The sequence below is a fragment of the Cervus canadensis genome, chromosome 22 (genome assembly GCF_019320065.1).
Source record: "Cervus canadensis isolate Bull #8, Minnesota chromosome 22, ASM1932006v1, whole genome shotgun sequence".
Lineage (NCBI taxonomy): Eukaryota > Metazoa > Chordata > Mammalia > Artiodactyla > Cervidae > Cervus > Cervus canadensis.
In genome coordinates this window covers 42495930-42519939 of record NC_057407.1, presented here as the reverse complement: position 1 = coordinate 42519939, position 24010 = coordinate 42495930, and the positions used below count along the sequence as shown (strand labels likewise).

Genomic DNA, 24010 nt, shown 5'->3' with positions numbered 1-24010 from the left:
ACCAGACTTGGGAGCCAGCAGCCCTGGACTGGAGCGGTGGCTCAGTCCCTCCTCCTCTTCCCCTCCTCCTCCTCCTTCTCTGCTGACACCTGGCTGGGAGGGGCCCTGGAGAGGGTGGTGGCCTAATGGGTGAGTAAGGGAGCTCTTACTCACTCTGGGAGTCCCTAAGGAGGAGGGTTCTGGGCAATCCTGGGGCATTTTCACTTCCCATATGACTCTGGGACTCCAGGTCCCTTCCCACATTCTCCTTGGGCCTCACTGTGGAACAGGAGCTCTAAAGGCACTAGAAAGTGGGCTTCTCATCACCGATTGGCTTATGCTGAAGTGTGGGGTCAGGGGGGAGGAACCCAGGACCCAGAGGCAGGAAGGCAGGGTCCTAATTGTGCTGTTGCCACAGGCTAGCTGCACAACCATGGACCCACACCACCTGTTCTCCTTTCTTCTCTCTGAAGAATCACAGTGAGGATCAAAATCTGCAGATCCCTCTTTGCCTTTTCAGAGGCACTGCTTGTGAGAACGTGACAAACGTGGATGTGGATGTGGACACAGAGGATCTGGGCCCACAGAATGATGTATAACCACCCCTGGGTAGGGTACTGCTGACCCTTCCGCCAGCTCAGCACCCTGGGCACACTGAAGAAGCACCCTGTGTTTCTTAGTTTACCCATCATGTTTTCTTTTATTCACCTCTCTGTCAGTCTCCACTGTCCCATCTCTGCCCCACCACCCAGGGCCAAAGATTCTTTCCCTGGGTCCTGAGCCCTCCCTCCCTCCGACTGTGGGCAAGGCCCCCATCTGGAAAAGGCAGATCCTTAGCCCCAAAGGGGTGTTCTGCGCCCCCCCCCGCCCACACACACACAGCCCCCCTCCGCCCCCGTACGCCGTCTGGAGGCGCCTCCCAGTCAGAAATGCCATCTCTTCTGCCTCCTCAAGCCCTGTCCCAGCCTCTCCGGTGTGGACTGGAGCCTACGTGCACGATTCTCTGGAACTTGTGGAGAGAGGAAGTGTGATGATCCCCACCCACCGCAGGACTGAGGTCAAGGGAGTTCTCAGTAAAGAGAGACTGTCCCTGAGGGTTGAGGAAGCATGAGCGGGGGGGGGGCGAAGTGTGGAGCAGGCGGGGACGCCGAGTGAGGGGGTTCCAGCCAGCTCCCCTACGCCCGCAGCCACAGACATCCCGACTGCGCTGAGTTCTGTTCAGCCTTGGTCGGCAAGTTTGGCGGCCTCCAGTTCCAGCCTGCGGCACAGCTCCACGCGACCCCGCAGGCGCGGCCGGGCGACGAAGCGGCCCCGGGTGGTGGCTTCGGTAGAGGTCCGAGCGTCCAGGGCGCGCAGCAGGCGCGGCAGGTCGTGCAGCAGGCGGTAGCGGGGCAGGGCGCGCAGGGGCGGGGGAATGTCGCCCTTGGCGCAGAGACGACTAAAGTAAACCAGCAACAGCAGCGGGCGCGGGGTGGCGCGGAGCAGGGCGCGCAGGGGCACAGCGCGAGGATCCGGGCCGCCGGTGGGGCTGGGGCCGGCGCTGCTCCACAGAAGAACCACGGCGCCCCGCTCCCGCGCCACACGCGCCCGCGCCGCCCAGAGCCACGGCAGGGGGCCCACGCGCGCCACCCGTGTGCCCTCCCAAAGGTCCACGATCACGTCGCGCCCGCCGCCCAGAGCGGCCCGCAGCAGTTCAGCAAGGGCTCCCACCAGGCGCCGCTGCGCCTCAGACTCTGCCACGTGCAGCAGCAGCACCGGCCGTGCTCGGCCCGGGCCTGGGGGCGGGAGCAACAGATGAGCAGGGTTGGGGGCTAAAGGGGGCCACCTGATAGGGTTGAACGTCACCCTGCTCCCCGCGCCCCCACCACATTCCCCGTTCCTCATCTGCGCCAGGGTTGGGTACCCAAGGCAGCTTTAGTCTATAGGGCACCTTTGGGCTAATTTAGATAAAGGTGCCCCGGAAGAGGCGAGGGCGACAGGTGCAGCGCTGGCTGCATTTCCACCCCACTTGCCTCTTGCCTAGAGACGCCGCGGAGGCGTCTCTAGGGACCTTTGTCCTGCTTTAACCATCTCTGCCCACTAGGGGGCCTAAAGCTAACAGCCTTGGTAACACAGGGCTGGTGCCCACGGCAGGGAAGAGGCTCTTTGGGAAGGCATCCTGGGCAGGGGAGGAATGGGAGGGCAACTGGCCTAGGAGCCAAAAAAGTCCTCAGGTTACCTCCCAGTGAGCTTACCTGACAGAGGGCGCCGGCACGTGAGAACCAAAACAACTCCCAGTAGGGTGGTGAAGGCCAGCAGCGCCAGGATCAGGAGCCCCAGGCGTCTGTGAGAGGCTGAGTCAAGCAGCGTGAGTCGAAGCCCAGCTCCTCAGCGCCCAGCCTCCCTCTCACTCCCCGGGCCCTCCCAGGAACTCACCATCTGGACACAAGAGGCGCTTCCAGGCAAACTGGACATCTGACCTCCACACCTGAGGGCACAGAGCCCCCCACCCTTATGAGCCGGAGTAAACCCTCCTCCCCGGGGAAGCCGAATGAGGTGGGAGGATGGAGAAGTGGACCCTGGAGAGGGCATTCCTCTAGCACAGGGTTTGCGTCTGGGCCAGCTTTGGCAAACTCAGAAAGTAAACCCAAAGTGGACCAGGGTATCCACGAGGAGCTGGAGGGGCACAAGTCCTGACTGAAGCAATCAGACACCACTGAGCTCCCATCCCAATCACCACGTCTGACTGTTTTCACAAAGCACCAGGTTTTCTGAGTTTTCAAAAAACGCCGAAAGTCAACTTTTTAAAATATGACTTCTCCCACCAATTAAATGGTGGCAACTACTTCCAATTTTGAACACTATGCTGGCCAAATCAAACATTTTTACCAACTGGATTTGCCCCACGTGCCACCTGTGGTGTAGATGCCAGTGGTGTGTATGCAGAGTGAGGGCAGAATTCCTTACCAGGACACAGCCTCCAGGCCTCAGGAAGGGGATGATGAGGTCTAGGGTCACTGGGGTTGAGCCCTGAGTCTGTGGGAACAAAGAGCAGAATGACTGTCCCCATAGAGGCAAATCTGGCTCTGTTCAGCCCTGAGCCTTTGCCCATGTGGTGTTTTTCCCTTCTCCATGCCACCCCCACCCCAAATCCTACCAGGCTTAGGACCAAGTGCCACCCCAACAAGAAGCCTTCCCAGGCTTCATTCCCAGATCCTGCTGATCATTCCCAGACCTGAACTGTGGCACAGATACACGTTAATCAGGCACTCATCAACATACTCTGGGTACTGACTCTGTACCAAGCCCTGAGGAAACAAGGTGGGCACAGATATTGGTTCTGTCCTCTAGAAGCTCACAAACCAGGAGGTTAATCTCTGCCCTGCAAACCTGGAGGGGCAGCTTGTCCATTGGAAAGAGTGTAAGTTGTAGAGTCAGGAGACCACAGCTAACAAAAGTCAGGCTAACTACTGCCTTTGTGGTCCCTAGCAGGGGGATCTTTGCATCGAGATAGACTACCTCCCTCCTTGAGCCTCAGTTTCTTCATCTGTGTATAATGGATAATAATCCTTATTTTACTGGGTTACTGAAAGCCTCACACGGGAATATACAGGTGGATGCCATTATAATACACAGTGTAGCATGTATTCATTTAGTAGCAGTGCTTATTTATTACAGGATAGGCTCCTTACAGGCAGAGACTGTGTTACATACTTTTCTTATCTCTCCAGGGCCTATTACAGAGTGGCAACAGAGCAGGCACTGAATAAACGCATGCTGAACTGACGGCCCTCCGTCTACGGGCAGGATGTGGCTTCACCCTGTGTTCTGGGCGTCGGTTAGGGTGGATCAATCTCCATTCTTTGGGAACACCCTCCACCCCCTGACCCAGTCCTTCCTCAGCCCCCATTCTCCAACCAGCTGTGAGTGGGTATGATACAGTGGCTCTCAAACCATGGTTAAACTCAATGATGTTCCCAGCTCACAGCAGTAAAGGAGTCCCTGGATATAGCTCCCTATTTTAGGTCATCCCACATGAGTTCGTCTTAAATCTGTAGCATTTGCTACCATCTGTCTGCTTGGGAGCCCTCAAAGAATATGAAACAAATGAACAAGCTGCATGTGAGTGAGAAAGAACTGAAGAGAGCGAGCATGCTTAGTCAGCTTGGTGCTGTGGTTTTGCGGATACATTTGATGGTGGTTTTCATGTTAGATACACAGAAGAGAGTCCGCTAGTTAGCTGTTTTTAGTTCACATGATAGAGTTAAATCTGTCAGTGGTTCACAGTATTCTGCAAAGAGCATTTCAGCTTCCTGGGGCTCTGTCTCCCAGACACAGAGAACTCCTGCCAGATGCCTTGTGGAGGCAGGCAGGGATGTGTGGAGGATAGCTGGTTGAGGAGAGGGGATCAGTACAAAATGTGGTGGCAGTTGGAGTGGGTCAGAGAGCAGCTGGGAGTGGGAGGGCCAGCCTCTTGCCTGTTTATCCCTGTTGGTTTAGAAAAGGAAAGGCCTAGAAACTGCTCCATCGAAGACTCCACTGACTGGCAGAGGAGGCAGCTGAATACAGGCTTATCAAGTCATTAAATCAGCAGATGCTGTAAGTCAGACACCTGCTTGCCTCTCCCTGATGCGCTCTAATCAATAGGTCCCCGGGAGCCAAACTCTGGCGAGGCCGTACCTGGCTGACGCTGTACACAGGGGGCACCACGCTGTCCCGCCCCGAGCCTGGGTGGCTCCAGGCAGCACTGAAGGTGACATGCGTCCTTGAAGAGAAGCGGAGGACCACCTGCTGGGCCTGTGTATCCATGCTCACATTCCAGGACAGGACTGCTGGGGAGGGGGGCAGGTAGGGGAGAGCATCAGGTGAGAGATGATGTTTTGTGGGAGGTGATAGGAGCTGGGCTGCAGTTGACAGAGAAGCCTAGGGCAGGGATAGAGTCTGACTTGACCACAGTTGTCTGAGGGTGAAATGGTGGGAGAGGGGTCCCAGCCAGGGTCACTAATTGGCTCACCGAATGTCCGGTGGGGGCATTCAATGTGGCTGCTGTTTCCAAAAGAGAACTGAGAAATCCAAGAAGAGCAAGTCAGCAAGCTCCAGGCACCACGCACACCCTCCCGGCCCCTGTTGCCCATGCTGGTACCTTGAAGCAGAGCTGGGGATGCAAGTCCACTTTCTCCACGACATACCACTGTGGGGGGAGAAGGGAGGTGAGAGCAGGGCCCCAGGCCCTAGCCCTGCTCGCCCAGGCCCTAGGAAGGCCTGACTCACCCCCTCTGACTCTCGAGCCGTGGCATTGGGGAGGTCTTCGCAGAGGGTGGGCCAGCCCCGCCTCTGGCACAGGGAGGCCTCCAGCTTCAGTGGGCAGCGGAGTGTCACGGCCATGACCATCTGATTATGCTGGCTGTGGTCAGTGAAGTTCATTGACTCCCAGAAGTCCGAGTCATCTGGGCAGGCAGCGGGGGCAGAGAGTGAGGCCCAGGAGGCCTGAGACTGATCCCGATCCCCAGGGCATCAGGAGATGATATTTCTTTTTTTTTTTTTTTAGATGATATTTCTGAAGGAGCTTGGCACAGCCATGGTCTGCCTAAGTGGTAAAGGAGCATGCCGCTTCCAGCCCCGCCTGTTACCTTTTATATTTAGCTATCTCCTCTCCTTCTTGTGCCTCCTTTCTGGCCAACTACTTGCTGCTCCCCAAACTAAAAATCTTCATATCTTTTCTTACATTCCTCTCAGAATTAGGAATGCTTTATTCTCCCTTCTCTTCTTTCTAAATCCCGCCCTTTTTCTGAGCCCAACTCAGGTGTCACCTCCTTTAGGAGACCTTTTCTATTCAACTACCATGGGCTTCTCCCTCCCCTGAGACAACCATCATGGGCTTCTCTGTCCACACAGATCATGCCCTATAGCCTATTCCTTAGATGCAATCCTGCCCTGGACCATGGGCTGCTTGCTGCTACTCATCTGTCATGTTTGAGCATCCTGTCTCTGCAATTTGGGCTCAACGATATGCATAGATGTCACCAACCACTTTCACATAAAATATTGAATTCCAGTCTCATAAGGAGTTGGAAAGTGAGGCAGGACAAGTACTATTATTTCACAGATGAGGAAACTGAGGCTCAGAGAAGAATGAGTAGCAGAGCTGGGATGTGAGCCCAGGTCTTCTGATCCACCCTCTTAGGACACTGCCTCCTGAGATGGGTATTTCTGAACCTCCCACAGTGCCTAAGACAATGTTCAATGGTCCGATTTAGCAGACATGGTAGTCCATGACTTGCCTCTGCACTGATTCCAGAGAGAAAGTGCCGCAAGCTTTCTGCGGACTTCCTCCCATACCAGTGTAGAGGGTGTGCATGTGTGTGCATCTGTATGTATGTGTGTGTGCATGTGTGTGTATGTGTGCGTGCACAGGAGTCACACGAGCAACACTCACAGGCTTCAGGCTGGCCCTGGAAGGGACATTTTTTGCGCCTCACGGTGTCCTCTTGCAGGTAGGATGCCTGTGGGAGAAGGGAACAGGGATGGAGGTCAGAGGACTGGCTTTCCTGACATCACTCAGACTTGAAACTCATTCTGGCTTGCCTTTGCCTGGAATGCAAAGCCAGCTCAAGCTGCCTGAGCTGGCTGGGCACCAAGGAGGGGGAGCCGTGTGAGGTGCGGGCCAGGGTGGAGGCGCCTGGGGAGGAACTCCAGACTGTAGGAGCGGGATCAGTGAGGGAGGGGTTGAGTCCTCTTCTCTGGGAGAGGAGAACCTAGCTCCAGAAAGAGGCAAATCATGAGGTCCACGTTCCTCAACTTCTGCCTTCCCAGGTGTCCTTTCTCAGCGATCCCCAAGCTGCCAAGTGCCCTGACAGGCCTCTCCCCCCAACATCCAGAGGCTGTACCCCTCGCAGGCGCTCCTCATTACATGTCTCTGCCTTCTACCTTCCCTTCATCTCCTTCCTGGTAACAAGGCCCCCAGACTTCTCTGTCTAGCCCAGAGGAGCCTTTTTTCCAAAATATATTTATTTATTTGGCTGTGCTGGGTCTTAGTTGCAGCGCGGGAGATCTTCAGTTGCAGCATGTGAGATCTAGTCCCCTGACAATGGATCAAACCCTGGCCCCCCCTGCATTGGGAGTGTAAAGTCTTAGCCACTGGACCACCAGGGAAGTCCCTTAAAAGAAGTCATAATGCTAGGCCCCCTCAGCCCTACAGGCAGAGGAGGAGGACTGCCATGTAGGGCTAGTGGGAATGGCACTTCTAGAGCCATATGCAACCTTGCAGTGGCCATGAGCCCTCACCCTAACGGCTCAGAACACCCAGTGAAGGCAGCTGTCTGTTCTGTGCTGTGGGTAGGCTGAGGCTGGGTCTCAACAAAGGCAAGGTGGGTTTGGGTGGGGCTGAGGTTGGAATCACCCCCAGGAATATCCCATGATCAGCAGGACACCTCCACCCCTGACCCAGTGTGAGGCTCACTGTTAGGCTGGCACCAGTCTCCCCCAGCATCTCATTAACACCAACCCTTTTAAAACTGGACTCAGTGGAGATACACTTGACCAACTGTGCTGTCTGGGTGGCCTAGGAGTGGAGCCAGGGACCACCCACACCTTTTCCTCTGCTTACCTCGATGCACAGACAGGGCAGAAGGAATTCATAAGGCAGGTCTACAGTGCGACCCCCAGGCACAATTTTCTGTGGACAATTCAGCAAAGGGAGAGATGAAGAGGGGCCTGAGAAAGAGCAGAGGCACCCTGGACAAGGGCAGGAAGAAGCTGGGAACTTACCCACCATACATCCTGCTTTTCCTCTTATCTGAGGCTTCTTTCTTTCACTGACAAATTTCTTCTCAAGGGATCTCTGTCCTGTAGTCTGACCATCTACTCTAAGTGTCTCAATACATGGAATGTGGGGAGGGAGGAGTTGGGGAAAGGAATATACATTTACTGAGCCCCTATTGTATGCTGGGGAGGGTGCTAGGTGCTAGAAGCACCAACTCAGTGCATTAAATGCTAGAGCATCATGATGATGTCGGGAGGCATCTACATTTTAAATGTGGAGAGCTGAGGGACTTGGGTACAGCATCAGTCCCTGCAAATGGCTCCAGCTGTATACAAGAGTATCCATGACAACTGGAGGTTGAGGTGGGATGTCAGGCCATAGGCTGGGCGAACAGGGGACATCTCATTCCCTGAGGAGCAGTGACAAAAAAGAGGGAGATCGAAGGGTATCAAGACAGATGTGACCAATTTATTAATTTCTCAGGGAAAACAACTTTTTGGTGGAACTGAAAAGGCAACCTGAATCTCACTGAGGATCATCGCACTGAGGTTAAGTGCCATATTCCTTTCCTTGCTAGGCATTCATGGTTGTCCCAGGTCTCTACCCCCTCTTTCCTTCCTCTCCTGCCAGGAGACATGGCCCCCTGTATTCTCTCTAGTTCAAAGAAATCTTCATGATAGGCACTTCAGACTTGTAAGAAGTCTTGGACAATTACCATTCCTCTCTGGGCCTCAGTTTCCTCATCTGTACAATGGGTAGGTCCTTTGGCTCCAGCCCTATGTGATTTGGCTCTATGGGCAGATGGCACTTCATACCTGGGCATTGAAGAGATGGCTCAGGTCCTCACACTCCAGTGCCCACTGGTGGCAAAGACGCACACTGACCTCTGGGCCTGGAGGAATGGTCACTTGAATAGCCCTTGTCTCAGGCAGCAAGTCAAAGGAGAACTCAGGTCCTGGGGAGAAGGGGGATTTGGTGGCCTTGTCTCTTGGCGTTAGCACAGGCACCACTACTTGGCGCCACCATCTCCAGTCACACGACGTGCCTACCTCCAAGCTTTTGTGAGTTAGATCTGGAGAGACGTTCCCCTGCCTCTGGATCCACAGGCTGGGTTCTTTTGGAGCGCAGTCCCTTGTGGGAGGTATCCGGGGAGGGGCTGGAGTTGTGATGGCCCTTCTCAGACAGGCAGCAGCTGCTCAGCAACTTCCTCTGCAGGCAGACAGCAAGGCTGGCCTCAGGGCAGGAATCAGGAACTCTGGCTTCTAGTCCTGTCTGTGGAGCCCGGGGCAAGCTGCTCAACATTTAAGCTTTCGTGTCCCTAACTGTGTAATGGACAGAATAGTCTACGTCAGCCCCACACTTTCCCCCTCTCTTGGGAGACTGGAGAACAGGAGGAGAGGCCAGAAAGGGAAGGGCTGTGGGGCGTAGGGCAGGGCTGGCACTGGCAGGGGGAGTACCTGAGCAGACGCTGGCATCCTGTGTCTCCTACAGAACCAGAACTTGTAAGACTTTTTGGATTTCTGCACTAGGAGGTGGAGCCAACCCCACTGAAGACCTGCACAGGAAACAACACATTTACTATCCAGCCCTTCACAGTCCCTCCCCTATCTGGAGATGTGACCTGGTGTTGGATGGTCAATCATTTTACATCAGGGAGGGTAAATGATCCCAAACTTCTATAGTCCTGGAAGTTATGATACGATCAAAGAGAATTAATTTCTTAAGTAGAGAAAAATCTATGTGTATACAAAAATTCATAGTAGCATTCTTTATAACAGTGAAAAATTATAAACTGTCAATTCTTAAGCAGTGTGTGGGAATTTAATATGTCCCAGGCACTGAGGTAGGCAAGAAAAACGTAGAGTTGAATAAGATCTGTCTGTTCTTTCTTACAAGACAGATCTTGCCTTACAACCAGAACATAATAGTAGTAAATTCATAGAACTGAAACATTTTAATCCCCAAAATTGGTGCCAACTGAAAGGAGAAACACCTTCACAAAATGATACAACAGAACTCATCAGTCACAGCGTGCTATTTCAGGATGGCCGAAGTCTCTGCTGAGGTTGACAACAGGACCAACGTCTCTTCTAGTATGATACGTTTTACTTGGCTCACCCCAAACTCCCCCAACTCCCGTCTCCACTAAGAATGGCCCAAAGGCCTGCTTCTCATACCCGAGGGGCCTGACCCCAGATGCAGGCACCAGCAGTGGGGACAGTGGCACCACCAGGCGCGCCAAGGCTTTGGGGGGAGAGGAGGGGCCGGCTGGGTGTGGTGAGGAATCTGGGCAGACCTTCCTGTGACAGAAGAAAAGGAAGTCAGATGGTGAGGTCCCAGGAGGTCCCTTCTGCCTTAGACAAGCTGGACTTGAGGCTGAGCACTGCCACTTACACCCTGGCCAAGTGACCTGAGGCAAGTTACAGACTCCTGTAAGCCTCAGCTTCCTCATTCATAAAGTGGGGCTGCTGTCAAGCTCAAGTAAGATAATACATGGGAAAATATCTTGTAAAGTAGAAGGTAGCGTAAAATAGGGAGGATCATTGTTGTACGACTGACTGGTGAGGGACTAGTCAAGGTGGAGGGCCTGGAGATTTACCTGGCTCTCATTTAATCCTCCCCACAGCTCAGGGACAACAGTTTTCATTGTACAATCATTTCTACTGTGCTGCTGTACCCCTCAGACCCATGCACTGCCCGAAGCCATGTGTGGAGTATGTGGCAATATTGCAATGCAAATCCAGGCTTGTCCTCACTCTAAACCCTGTGCTTTTCCCTTGATACTATGCCACTTGTTAAGTAGAGAACAAAAAATTAGAATGGAGGAAACAGGGAAGGGGAGCAGGGCAGGGAATGAGACTCACCAGTGAAACTGCCATCCTGAAAGCACAGGGCCCGCTAGGGAAAAGAAAGGACAGAAGGATAATTAGTAGAGGTTCTCACAGGGGTGTTCCCCCTGCAGCCTTGGCCTCACATCACCTAATTTTGACACCCGTAAACCAATAGCCCATCCACTCTGGCTCTCTTCTTCCCAGCTCCACCCTGCCCAGGCCCTCGGTGCCCTGGGACTATGGCTATCCCTTCAAGATGGTGTAGAGGACACGCTGATGCTGCCATCAGAGCTTAGGAACCTGGGTGGTAGGAAAGGACAGGCAGGAGAGTGGGGGTTTTATGAGCCTGTGCGTGCCAGGTGTCCCCACCAGCAGTGGCAGGCGCACCTTACCATGCGTGAGGCCAGCAGACCGCGGGTTCTCCAGCGGGGAAGGAGGGGGCAGCCAATCCCAGCGGAGGCAGACAGGCCAGTGAGCAGCTGGAGGAGAGGCAGGAGCAGGGCTGCCAGTCTGGGGCTCCCCATGGGCTTCCGTGGGGTCACGGCGCCCAGTGCATGGCTGCACGGCCCGAAAGTGGGCGACGGGGCCTGGGCCAGCTTGCTGCGCAGCAGCTGGGAGTGCGGTGCCAGCAGGAGCCCTCGCCTCAGCCTGCCCCTGCCCCGCCCTGCCCCAGAGCTCCTCCTCGATCCCAACCAGCCAGCCAGGCCACATTCCTTCAAGCACAGGGACTGGGGGACATCTGCCCCTCAGAAAACCCCGCTGCTCCCCTACCTAGACGGCAAGGGGGCTCTTGCTCTGGCAAAGAAATAACAGGAAAGAGGCGGGTACAGGGCTAGGGGATCTACTTAACCCCTCCTACTCCTGCAACACCCTGTAGATGGGACCCGCCCCTTTGCAGCTCCTGGACTTGGATCTCCCCTGGACAAATGCTTCATCCTCTCACTTAGGGGGCTGACAGAGCTATCAAGCACTTCTGTGCATTGGGTGCCAGAGACGGAGGTGACTGAGCACTATTTAGAGTGGAACAAGAAAGCATTAAAGCAGGCACATAAAGCTCACGCATCCCCCAACGCACCCTGGCCCCTACCTGGCTGACTCAGGATTACAGAGTAGCTTTCTGACTACCCACTGGCCAGTTCTTCTAGCTCTTCTGCCAAAGGGCTTCCAGCTTCAAGGATCCACTAATCAGTTACAGTCTGCTCAGGAGGCCCTAGAGTTCAGAGCCGAGTGCTGGAGCAGGGGGAGCGGGCCCCACGCACTGACCTGGTTTCCTGTGGTTTCCGATGCTGACGAGGCTCCGTTCTCTGTGGGGACCCTCCCCAGCGTCCCACGGCTTCCTCCAGCTCATGGAGCATTTGAGCTGCTTCAGCACTCACCTTGGGGACACACACAGTGGAAAAAAAGTTGGGGGCACACCTACTGGGTGAAGTTACCTTGGGACTGTTGTTAGCCCTCTGTACCTTTCAGTAGCTTGACCATAGCTATCTTTAGGCCAATTCTATCAACAGTTTCTAAGTCTTCAGGTCCACTGAATGAAGACCCCATTGTACCCATTATCCTAAAAATACTAACTCTTGAGTTAGAAAGATCTTTTCTTATTCTTTATGTTTCTCCAGTGCCTAGAGTGGATGTCATGAAATAGGTGCTTGGTAGTTGAGTAAATGTAAACTATGATGTTTCACCTAAGCAGTTTACTTCACATTTCATAAGCACTTTCAGAGTTGATTTTCTTAACTACCTTACAAGACAGGTAAGTAAGAATTAAGGAGAGAAATAAGAAGCAGAAAGGAGAATGATTTGGTCAAGGTCTTTAAGCCCAACTCCAATTCTGCCAGCCTCTCACGGTTCCTTTCTGTTTTCTACCATCCTTATGGCCTCTCCTACCACTGCCTCATGCCCCTCTGCTCCTGAGAACATCTAAGGGCCTACCTGACCAAGTTCTTCTGGCCTTGGAGCCCATCACTGCAAACAAACTGGTAAGATGTGAAGGGAGAAAAGGGTGGTCTGGCCATACTAAGGCTTCTCTGATAGCTCTGTTGGTAAAGAATCCACCTGCAATGCAGGAAACCCTGGTTCAATTCCTGGGTTTGGAAGATCCCCTGGAGAAGGGATAGGCTACTCACTCCAGTATTCTTGGGCTTCCCTGGTGGCTCAGATAGATTACAGAGTCTTCCCTCTAATTTTTCACTTAGCCCACAATGGTTTAGATCTATACTGATAATGTGTTTCTAATGCCGGGGACACCACGTGAGAAAGCTGGTTCCGTTCTCAAACACTTATCTCTTTTGACTCCTTTTATCTTCTGGGCTTTCCTGTTGGCTCAAACGGTAAAGAATCTGCCTGCAATGCAGGAGACCCAGGTTTGATCCCTGAGTCGGGAAGATTCCCTGGAGAAGGGAATGGCTACCCACTCCAGTATTCCTGCCTGAAGAATTCCATGCACAGAAGGAGCCTGGCAGGCTACAGTCCATGGGGTCACAGAGTTGGACACAACTGAGAGACTGACACTTTCACTTTCACCTTCTGATTCTCACAATGAAAACATTTAACAGTTGGTTAATTGTTCCCTGACTCTGGCTAAGGTACGGGAGGAGAAGTGGAAAAAAAATAACAGAGACACATACACATACATAAGAAAGAAAGGGAAGAAAAAGAGCATGTAAAAAAGGCAGAAGACAGAAGAAAAGGGGAAAGGAGGGAGAAAAGGAAGTCTATATTTTTCTTGTTTTGCTAGTTCATTTATTGTGGAGCCTTTCCCAAAAAGGAGTTTAAAGTAAAATGTACAGTGGGTGAATTCCAGCACACCCTTGGGAAGACCAACATTTTGCTGAACTCCTACCATCAGATTCTGGGCTGTGCACTTGGCCCACATTATCTCATACTACTGGTCTATAACCCTTGAGGTCAGTCTTACCAAACCATCTTACAGACTTGGGAACACCGGGCAGATTAAGTAACTTCAGTTCAGTTCAGTTGCTCAGTCGTGTCCGACTCTGCAACCCCATGAATCGCAGCACGCCAGGCCTCCCTGTCCATCACAAACTCCCGGAGTTTACTCTAACTCATGCCCATAAGTAACTTAACTAAACACAAAACGGAGACAGGAGACTCACCCCCATGTCTTTCTACCTCTTTGTCAGAACACACTGCTTTAGGGAGATCTGTGGTTTCTGGGCCCCATAGTCCACAGAAGTACTAGACTGAACGATGTGATGAGTTGGTAGGGTTAACAATGTAGGGGAAGAAATCATAATAGGTGGAAAGAATGAAGGATACGTATATCTTATGGGAGTGAGTTATCAGTGATCAGAATTCTAGGGGAACAGGGATTGTCTGGCAAGTGTCAACAAGGGAGGAGCAGGAATACTTCTGTGGTTGGAAAAGGAGGTGGCCAACTGGAGTAATGGCCACAGTGGTGTGTGGTAGGCCTGCAGCACTAGGGCCTATCCTTTTGGAAAGTGGCCAAGGCCTGTCTCACCTGTGGTTTGTGTCTGAATGAGCTGATCCAGACTTCATGCTCCAATAACCTTTACTTGGGGACCAAGCCAGGCACTCAGGAGGTCATGGCAGGCCTTGACACGTGCTCAGGTAGAGTACACTGTGGGGGCCTTGGACAGCTGTTTTTCCTGACAAAGCCTTATCCACGCGTGGACTCTGGTCAGACAACTGTAGCTGAGTCTCTAGGCTTTTCCTGTAATGGCAGATTCCTGAGATTTGTTGAGGCAACTGTGCCTACAATCAGAGTACCCAGGGCAAGAAGGTCCAATAAATTAGGCCAACAAAAACCAAGAGTACACAAGTGTCCTTCTTACTCCTGCTCTTCCAGAAGGAATCAAACTCCAGAATATGGAGGCAAGAAATTATGCTGAAGAGAAGGGGCTGGGACTCCCACTGTGAGAAAGAAGCACCAACACTGCTCATCACTGGGAGGGATTTTGATATTTATTAAGCTAAGCACATACTATGGCATACACGGAGTTTCCCCAATGACTCAGCAGTGAAGAATCCTCCTGTGATGCAGGAGATACAAGAGGCATAAGTTTGATCCCTGAGTCAGGATAATCCCCTGGAGGGGGACAGGGCAACCTACTCCAGTACTGTTGCCTGGAGAACCCCATGGACAGAAGGAGCCTGGCAGGCTACAGTCCGTGGGGTCACAGAGTCAGACAAGACTCAGCGACTAAGCACAAGCACGAACACACTTACATACATTATTGAACCCACACAACAACCATGTGTGGTAGATACTATGATCCCCCATACATTAGATCCAACACCGAGGCTCAAATCAAGGCAAAAGGAAGCAAAACGTCTAGCTAGATTTGAGTCAGTGTAGTATCAGAAACTGCTTCTCCACTACACCACACTGCCTTTCCCACAGACTAGATGCTCACTAAGGGTTCTTCCAATGCCTACATCCTTTAGCTCCATAAAATCAGGGATTCCTCACATTTATATAGTGTTACAGAGAGTTCTTTAAGCACTTTTACAAGACTTTATTTGATCTTCACAACATTCTTGTGAATTAGGCAGGGCTGATCTTGGTATGTGAACCTGCCTTTTGATCCAATACAGTCCTCTTCCCACTAAATCAAGATCCTTTTCAAAGGGAATCTTGTTTACTTCAGGCAATACTACAACCATGAGGCAAGGGGGAAAAAGTGATTGGAGAGGCCAGAAAAGTTAAAATCCCAACAAACAGAAAACCCAGTGTACATAACTCCATTATCCACTCATTTACATCTACACCTCTCTGCTCTCCAAATCCTACCCATGCATCAGTCTAGTTCTTTGCTATGACTTTAGTCTACAGTAGGACAAATTAACTCACTCAATAAATTCAGAAAGCACACAATACATTAGCTACTCAGCAAGGGGTGAGAAAAAAATGTTAGTTCTGTCAATAGAAAAGATAAAGTGACATGTGAATTCAAAGAAAGAAACCTTACTCCTTGAACTGAAGTAACCAGAAGGCTCCAGAATTACCATATAAACTAGGTCTCGAAAGAGAAGTAAGTAGTAAAGAAATAGAAAAGGAAAATTTTGTTTTTTGAAAGGAAAATTTTTAAGGAAATTGGGAAATCATGGAACTGATATGGGGATTCATAAGAGGTTCTCCTGACTGAGACAGACAGTGTGTAAGGGTATCAGGAGATAAAGCACTGGGATCACACTCTGGATAGGTCTGAAAGGGATTAAGGAATTTTGGTTGTTCAGAAAACAAGGACACATAGTAAGGGACTTGATGATTCACAGCTGTGCTCTTGGTATACTCATCTGCACACAGGGAGGCAGAAAGACAAATGGATATGAGGTAGAAGGCAAAGAGTTAAATTCAGGACACACTGAGTTTGAAAAGATAATCAGGACATCTAAAACTTAGGTACACAGAAGTACTGCCAGTACCTAATAGAGATTGAGTACATATAATGTTTATAGAACAGAGCGACTCTGGAGGGCAGAGATCTGCAGTTAGAATCTGGGCGTCATCCAGACATGATAAAGTCAAGCGGGTAAGAGCAAAGGGACACTCATCCTTCAAGCAATAAACATTTACTATGTGTCAGACGACAGGGGGTTTAGTTCACAGATCTCTTTCCCACATCCATTTTACACTTACCTGCTCCACACCATTACATACTGTGTTCACTGGATGTTTCACAAGATGTTATGTTTCATGGAGATTGCAAATTCCCTATATGTAGGATACTTTAAAATTCATTTGGATACCATAAAACAGTATTACACATGTAACTGACATGGTTAACACTGAATGATAAACATGAATACCAGTCAAAAGACAAGCCCATAACCCAAGCTGCATAAATGAGCATGGACAATTTTATAGGTGGAGGTTAGCCTTACGGCCCCTGGTAGCTCCTGCCCATCGGCTGCAGGGTTTCACCTATGACTTAGGTTCCCTGTGCCCAGTTCACTTCCCTGCGGCCACTGCCAGGTTTCTCAGGGAGCCTCTACCTACCTCCAAGTGTCTAAGGCCATCAAACAACACACTTTTACATTCTATCAAACCCCCAACACAAGGAACAGGGGGGGACTAGGCAGTTGTAACTTTATTGAGGTTCTTTTAATGAAAAGGTTTCACAGTAGAGACCAAAGCCTGCAGGGGAAGCAGCCTTCCAGATGTTTCCTGCTCCATGACCCATTGATTGAAGGACAATTTGACTGATTTCCTATCTCCTTCAGTTTTGATGGGAAGGGGTGATGGATGGAAGTGGAGAGAATGACCAAGAAGACGTCAGGATGAAAAACTCAGAAGGACCTCAACTTCAACCAGCTGAAGTTTGTTTCACAGCTGTTGATCATCCAGTTCCACCAACCAGGAATAAATTAAACGGTTCCACCACCAGCTGACGGCAACAGAAGGGGCTCTGCAGAACTCAGGTTTAGTTTGCACTAGTTGCCAACATCACAGCCACCAAAGGAGATTTTAGAGCAGCTCCTTTACCCTCTCAGTTCACTGGGTGGGAGGCCCAGGCTTCACCTCACATAGCAGTCCATCAAGCAGGCTTCATTTACGCTTCTTCTCCTGTGTGCTCGTGAACCAAGAGTCTAGGAGCTTCTTGCTGTAGTATAGCTGCCAGGCGTGCACTTGGACCGCCAGCACCAACACCAGATACATGACGGAGACGGCGGAAAAACCAAAGAGGAAGCGGTAGGCCTTGCCATGGCGGTAGAGCTGTTGTGCAGCAGGGAACATCTCCATGCTGCCATAAATGAGGGGAGCAATGGAGAAGAGCCCCATACTGATCATGGAGAGCACCAGGTAGCTAATGTTGTTGCGGGGGAAGGAGAGGAGGCCCAGGAGGGAGGGTACAATGCTTAGCAAATAGGGGTATTCCCACTGATAGGGCATGGCCACCTGATCATGAGACAAGAGCCTCAGGTGTCCCACACTCATCTTGGCAACCAGCAGCAGCCATATGACCAGATGCACGTAGATCAGCTTCTTGATTTCATACTTGAGGGTCACACTGTGGGGCAGAGCAGAGGGAGAAGTATCTTTCATTCAGAGTTTTCTGACATCAGCTATAGTTCAAGCAATTGTACTGGACACAGGGATACAGATATAAATAAGGTATAGTTCCTGCCTGGAGGCTGGGAACAAGGTAGAGGAAGAAAAAGGTAATTACAAACGAACTAGAAAAACTCTTGTAAATCTATGTTGCAAAATATACGGGATCACAGGAAGGAGTAATCAATTCTGACTGAAATGAGTTGACTGAGAAGGCTATCTAGACAAGGGTGATGACTGAGCTAGGCTCTGAGAGGTAGGTGGAGATAAGACATTCTGAGCAGAGGTAATAGCATGTAGGCAAAACGGCACAAACATTTGTGTTCCAGGAGAGCAAACGGCTGGGTATGGAAGGACTACACTGTGGCAGGGAGGGGAGTAGCGGGATATGAAGTTGCAAAGACTGACTCAGTCATTTGAAAGACAGAAGAGTAACTCAGGGCTGTGTTCAGAAAGAAAACTCTGGGGAATTTCCTGGCAATCCAGTGGTTAGAACTCTGTGCTTTCAGTGCCAAGGACCCAGGTTCAACCCCTGGTCAGGGAACTAAGATCCTGCAATCTGCACTGTGTGGCCATTAAAAAAAGAAAGAGAACTCTGATGATAGCATAGAGTATAGCCTATGGAATGAGGTATTGGCAGCAAAGAAACCAACTCAGGCTGTCCATACTTCTTCAGGTAAACATTTTTCTTCTAAAATAAGCAAATTTTCCCTTATTCTTTGAATTTTCTTAGGTCCTAAATATATCCCCTTCACATCTCCAGAGGGCAGAGTTTCTGCTCTAGACAGGCATGAAAATGCTAGCTTGGGTTGTGAGGTTCCCTTGAACAGGGTCTAAGCATAAGAATAAAGTGAGGTTCCAAAGAGCTTGTCATTCTTTAAAACTCTGGAAAAAAATATGTGGAAAAGAGTCTGAGAAACTTCAATGGATTTAAGGAATAGAAAACCTCTAAATTAAAAAATATAGATATAGATATAGATATTTAATAGAAAGTGAAGAAAGGTGTGTGTGTGTCGGGGGCGGGGCGGGGGGGAATTAGTCATCTGTAGACTTCAAGCTCCATGAAGGTAGGGATCAGATTTGTTGTTTGTCAATAAATTTTTACTGAAGGTATAACATGAATACAAAGACCAGGGTTGCTTTCACTATTATATTCTCAGTGCCTAACACAATGCATGATGGGTAGAAGGTAAATAAATATTTGTTGAACAAATAAATGAACGCAGAACTATCCCTTACATGACGGGGCTTGGGAGGTGGGGAGGGGTGTTCCATAAAATTCATCTGAGGCAGACAAAGTCTCGGCTTTAGGGTCCACACCCCAAAACGACCCAAAATTTAACAGCTACCGCATACTGGGCAGACTTCTGTGCTAGATTTTATGCTACATTCTCACGAGATTCAGTAATTCTTCCTCAAGACCAAAAAAGTAGATTAAAGTGAGGCTCAATTAAGAATTAGGTTCCCGAGGTCGGAGAGCCGGGCCAACATAACCGCGACCCAGGGCCCGGACTCCCTCAAAGTACAAGGGGGATCAAAGGGTGGAACTCACAGCAGTGACGGGGCTTCCCGGGATTGGGGGCGGGTCCTGGACCATGCCAGGAGGAGGGGACTTGGGAGGTGCCCGAGGGCGGGCTGGGGAGCAAAACCCTGAGACCAGGCCGGCATTGCGTTTCTGGCCCTGCGAGCTCCTCGCCTCACTTCATACCTCATCTGGTAGTGCATGGCGACGCGCTCCCGATGCTGAAAGTCGCTGCCGTCAGTGCCGGCCGCTCGCGGGCCTGCCCGAGACGCCATCTTCCCCGCCCAGACTCCTGGAGCCCCTCACGCCGACGAACTGCCGTGACTACTGCTCCCAACTGCCTGCCGACCCTGTTCGTATAGCTTCAGCTCAGCCAACCCAACAGTCTAGCGCCTCTTTGAAGACAACTTCCGGCCTCTCTGTCTCTGGAGGACCAACTCTGTGGTCACGTCCCTGCGCACGCGTACGCGAGCGTTTCCCGTCTCCGCTCCGCCCTGGCCGTCTCTCGCCAGCCTTTGGAGAGCTCAGAAAATTAACTCCTAGCATTTGCGGGTTTTGACAAGGGCTGGAGATGATTCTCCAGTCTCTCGAGTACGTTCACTTCCTTAAACTCGAATTCAAGTTTCATACGTCTCTGTCCCCACTTCTCAGATGGGGAAACTGATGCCTGGAAGGGATCTGTGACTCTCTCTCAAGAGCATGCATCTTCCACATTGTTTCAAAGTATCTCCCCACAGATTAATCTCTGCAAGAAGAAATGGTAATTTTACAGTGGAGAAACCTGGCAGGCACCCCGTTAACTAAATACTTGCCCACGAGTGAGACAGACTCCTTATGCCTCCTGATACAACTGAGGACCAGCATCACTAATGTGATGATAGTCAAAGTCGCTCAGTCGAGTCCGACTCTTTGCCATTCCATGGACTGATAGTCCATGGAATTCTCCAGGCCAGAATACTGCAGTGCGTAGCCTTTCTCTTCTCCAGAGGATCTTCCCAACCCAGGGATCAAACCCAGATCTCCCGCATCGCTGGCGGATTCTTTACCAGCTGAGCCACAAGGGAAGCCCAAGAATACTGCAGTGTACCCTATCCCTTCTCCAGCGGATCTTCCCTTCTCAGGAATCGAACAGGGGTCTCCTGCATTGCAGGCGGATTCTTTATCAACTGAGCCATCAGGGAAGCTGATACCTTATTTGATATTTCTGCCCAAAATACTTGGCCAGAATCTAATCATGAAGAGACAGACAGATAAACTCAAATTGAGGGACATTCTACAAAGTAACTGGACTATACTTTTTAAAACTGAAAAGGCCATGAAAGAAATTAGGTAGAGGCAGAAAGCAGAGCAGTGGTAGCCAAGGACTGGGAGGAGGAGGAATGGGGACGTGCTTCATGGGTACAGACATGAGAAAGAAAATGAAAAAAGTTCTGGAGGTGAATGTGCTGATGGTTGCACAACTGTGTAAATAAACTTCATGACACTGAACTATACACTTAAAAATTGTTAATTTTATGTTATGTACATTTTACCACAAGAAAAAATACGTAAAATAAGAATTTAAAAATTACATTTACTGAAAAAAACTGAAGCATCTTTTCATATGTTGAGTCATTGGCATTTCATTTCGCTGAACTGTGTTCATATTCTTTGTCCATTTTTTCTACTGCATTGTTGGTCTTGTTGATTTATATAGATAGCAGAGATAGAGAATCTCTTATTTAATATTAGTTGCCATATATTTTTCCAATGCATTGTATGTCCTTTGACTTTACTCATGGTATTACAAGTTTAAGATGCAAAATAGTTTTCTAATATGGTTGAATATATAATCTTCTCTTTTTTTGCTTCTCAATTTTTTTTCATTTATTTTTATTAGTTGGAGGCTAATTACTTTACAATATTGTAGTGGTGTTTGTCATACATTGACATGAATCAGCCATGGATTAACATGTATTCCCCATCCCGATCCCCCCTCCCACCTCCCTCTGCTTCTCAATTTTGATTCAGAACTAGAGTCCTCCACTCCAAGATGTTCAAATAATTTTATGCATTTCAGCATTTGAGAACCATGCTCAGAAATCTGCCTCCACAACTAGAGGTGAGCTCTGAAGAGATAGATATGAACCAAGTTATCAGCCCAGGTGTTTGGCAAAGGGTAAAACTTAAGAAATACTCGCTGAGTACATAAATTCCAAATGATCCAAAATCATCCTCTTCTAAGGACCATGAAGAATCCTCAGGGTCACTCAGCAATTCTTCACCACCCCCACCCCCACTCCTCTGGCTTTAGCTTGTGCTTATCTTGGTCTTTTCTGTGTGTGATTTCCATGATGTTCGTCAGACTGCTTCTGAGTCATCCATTGGCTTATCATGAGACACTAAACACATGCTGGATGTTCAATAAATATTTGAGGCATGAATGTTCTAGGGAGGGGCCCTAACAGTTTCCCCAGAACTTCTTCCCTGAAGTATCAGTACTTTTCTTCTGCTCTTAGTCTGCCTTAAAGTTTAGTGATTTGTGTTCCTGTCCTCTCACCCTGCCCATTCCCTTCTCAAATCCTTTGCACTGATGTTTCCTTTGCCTTGAATGCACTGCCCCCCCCCCCGACCCCAGCACTTCAAAAGACTGGCTTCCAGTCCCAGGTGGAACACAATAGACTGAATGTTTGTGTCCCCCTGCTCCACACCCATTTGTATGTTGAAACCTAATCCCCAATGTGACGGTATTTGGGGGTGGGATTTTGGGGAGGTGGGATTGTTGTTTAGTTGCTAAGTCGTGTCCAATTCTTTTGTGGCCACATGGACTGTAGCCCACCAGGCTCTCTGTCCATGGGATTTCCCAGGCAAGAATACTGGACTGGGTTGCCAGTCCCTTCTCCAGGGGATCTTCCCGACCCAGGGATCGAACCTGCATCTCCTGCAGGTTCTGGAATCTGGCAGGCAGATTCTTTACCACTAGCCACCAAGGAAGCCTCAGGAGGTGGAATCAGTGTCCTAATGAAAGAGATTCCCTTGCTCCTTCTACCAGGTATGGATCCCGAGAGAAGACAGGTGTCTGGGAACCAGGAAGTGGGTCCTCACCAGACATCGAATCTACCAACACCTTGATCTTGGACTTGTCAGCCTCCAGAACTATAAGAAGTAAACTTCTGATGTTTATAAGTCACCAATTTATGGTTTTCTGAATAGCAGCCCAAATAGACCAAGACACTTCAGATCTTCAAAGGATTGACTTCTCGCCAGTCATCATTTAGCTGAAAGCTCACCTCTGAGGTCTTTCCTGAGCCCAGAGGCCAATCTAGCTCTCCAGCCGGTTGCTGTCACATCACTTTGTGTTGTTTTCTTCCAAGAACATCATTCTCTGAAACTATCTTGATTATCTGCATACTTGTTCATGGTCCGAGTTCCCCCTTCCTCCAGGAATGTCAGCTTCTTTAAGTATGTGACAAGTTTGTCTTGTTTCCTGCTGTATTCTCAGCCCTAGGAGGGGTAGTATACAGTAAATGCCTAATAAGTATTTGCTGAATGAATGAATAATGGTTGTCTGCAAGCTTCTCTAGGGAAGGATTTAGATGTAGTAATAAGATGGTGATGATGATAGCTATTTTTTGAGCCTGAAGGTGCACCAAGCTTTATATCAAGTACTTTTCATGATTATTCTTCATGACAACCCAATGGGGTAGGAGCTATTTTTAATCCCTATTGGTCAGATCCAACTGAAGCTGAGATGAGTTATATCAGACAGCTAGTGCTGGTTGCTGGTTTTCAAAATAGGGTCCCTAAGTAGCCACAGCTTCAGCATCACCTTGGAACCTTGGAACATCACCATGTAATCAGAATATACGTTCTTAGGCCCCACCCCAGACATACTGAGTCAGAAACTCTGCGATGAAGTCCAGCAATCTGATTTTTAACAAATCTTCCATGTGATTCTGACTCACTAGTGTGAAAAATCTATCATTAAAAAGAAAGATGAGGTTGAACCCCTTTTTTAAAAACAGCTTTATTGAGAGAGAACTCATATACCATACACACTTAGGTGAGTACAATCCATTGGTTTTTATTATATTTGCAGGGTTGTGTAACCTCCAAATAGATTTGGTGCAATCACCAAAATAGACGAGGATTAGATTAATAAATTAAAACATTTTTTGTCTCCCCTAAGAGAAACCCCATACCCACTAACAGTCCCCATTCCCTCTGCATTCCCCAGCCACAGCCCTAAATAACCACTGACTAATTTTTTGTCCTTATGATTTTGCCTATTCTGGACATTTCATACAAATGAGATGATACAAACATATATTAATATGCGATCTTTTGTGACTGGCTTCTTCCACTTTGCACAATGTGTTCAATGTTCATCCATGTACTGTAGCAGCATATATACTTTTGATTGACAAATAATATTCCATTTGTGGAAACCACATTTTGCCTGTTATGAATAACACTATGAACATTCACGTATAAGTTTTTGTGTGGATATAGATTTTCATTTCCCTTGGAACTTCAAATATAACTCCAAATATTATGTATATGTAGAATTGCTGGATCACAGATCTTATTCTTAAGCACTACATATTTCAGCTGGTGTTAATTATTATTATTAAATCCTCTGCTATTATTAAATAATTATGTTATCAGTAACACCAATATTTGTTTATATCTATTAAGAATCTCTGTTGCAAAGCCCTTTACTTGTATTAATACAGATCCTTACCTTAACCCTTTAGGACAGGAATCGTCATCCCTGTTGAACGGATGAGAGAGACTGCGGCTCTGGGAGGTTAAGGCAACTTGTCTACACTCAAACACAAGTAGAGCGGGGATCACCATTCACATTGGCCTGTTTCCTGTGCCCTCTGTACCCAATGCGATGTTCTGGGCCATACCCTGCCCCA

General features: G+C 49.4%; 2 protein-coding genes across 9 annotated transcripts; both read right to left on the bottom strand.

The window, feature by feature from the left end:
- Positions 1-41: 41 nt before the first annotated feature.
- IL17RE (interleukin 17 receptor E) lies at positions 42-24005 on the bottom strand. Of its 8 annotated transcripts, XM_043442825.1 has the most exons (19): positions 23830-24005; positions 22376-22589; positions 11815-11927; positions 10939-11030; positions 10585-10618; positions 9898-10020; positions 9178-9275; positions 8770-8929; positions 8536-8675; positions 7565-7633; positions 6395-6461; positions 5230-5405; positions 5102-5149; positions 4973-5021; positions 4639-4790; positions 2926-2994; positions 2395-2446; positions 2214-2312; positions 43-1754 (listed from the first exon to the last, which is right to left on the bottom strand). In XM_043442825.1, the coding sequence occupies exons 3-19, from the start codon at positions 11897-11899 to the stop codon at positions 1198-1200; spliced, it is 2070 nt and encodes a 689-aa protein (XP_043298760.1). In that variant the 5' UTR covers positions 11900-11927; positions 22376-22589; positions 23830-24005; the 3' UTR covers positions 43-1197. The 8 variants fall into 8 exon arrangements, with proteins under 8 accessions (XP_043298763.1, XP_043298760.1, XP_043298761.1 ...); XM_043442826.1 differs by lacking the exon at positions 22376-22589; XM_043442827.1 differs by lacking the exons at positions 22376-22589; positions 23830-24005 and having other exon boundaries at positions 10944-11030; positions 11815-11833.
- JAGN1 (jagunal homolog 1) lies at positions 16605-19528 on the bottom strand. The gene is made up of 2 exons (XM_043442831.1): positions 19293-19528; positions 16605-17543 (listed from the first exon to the last, which is right to left on the bottom strand). Exons 1-2 carry the CDS (start codon positions 19379-19381, stop codon positions 17081-17083), a joined length of 552 nt encoding a protein of 183 aa, XP_043298766.1. The 5' UTR covers positions 19382-19528; the 3' UTR covers positions 16605-17080.
- Positions 24006-24010: the final 5 nt, after the last annotated feature.

Coding starts and splice junctions, on each gene's coding strand:
- IL17RE (XM_043442822.1), bottom strand. CDS start 11,262: ATGTGGCCTGGCTGGCTGGTTGGGATCGAGGAGGAGCTCTGGGGCAGG. Junction 7,634..8,535: donor GCCATCTCTTCAATGCCCAG/GTATGAAGTGCC, acceptor AATTGTCCACAG/AAAATTGTGCCTGGGGGTCG. Junction 2,313..2,394: donor GCGCCTCTTGTGTCCAGATG/GTGAGTTCCTGG, acceptor TGCTTGACTCAG/CCTCTCACAGACGCCTGGGG.
- JAGN1 (XM_043442831.1), bottom strand. CDS start 19,381: ATGGCGTCTCGGGCAGGCCCGCGAGCGGCCGGCACTGACGGCAGCGAC. Junction 17,544..19,292: donor GCCATGCACTACCAGATGAG/GTATGAAGTGAG, acceptor TCTGCCCCACAG/TGTGACCCTCAAGTATGAAA.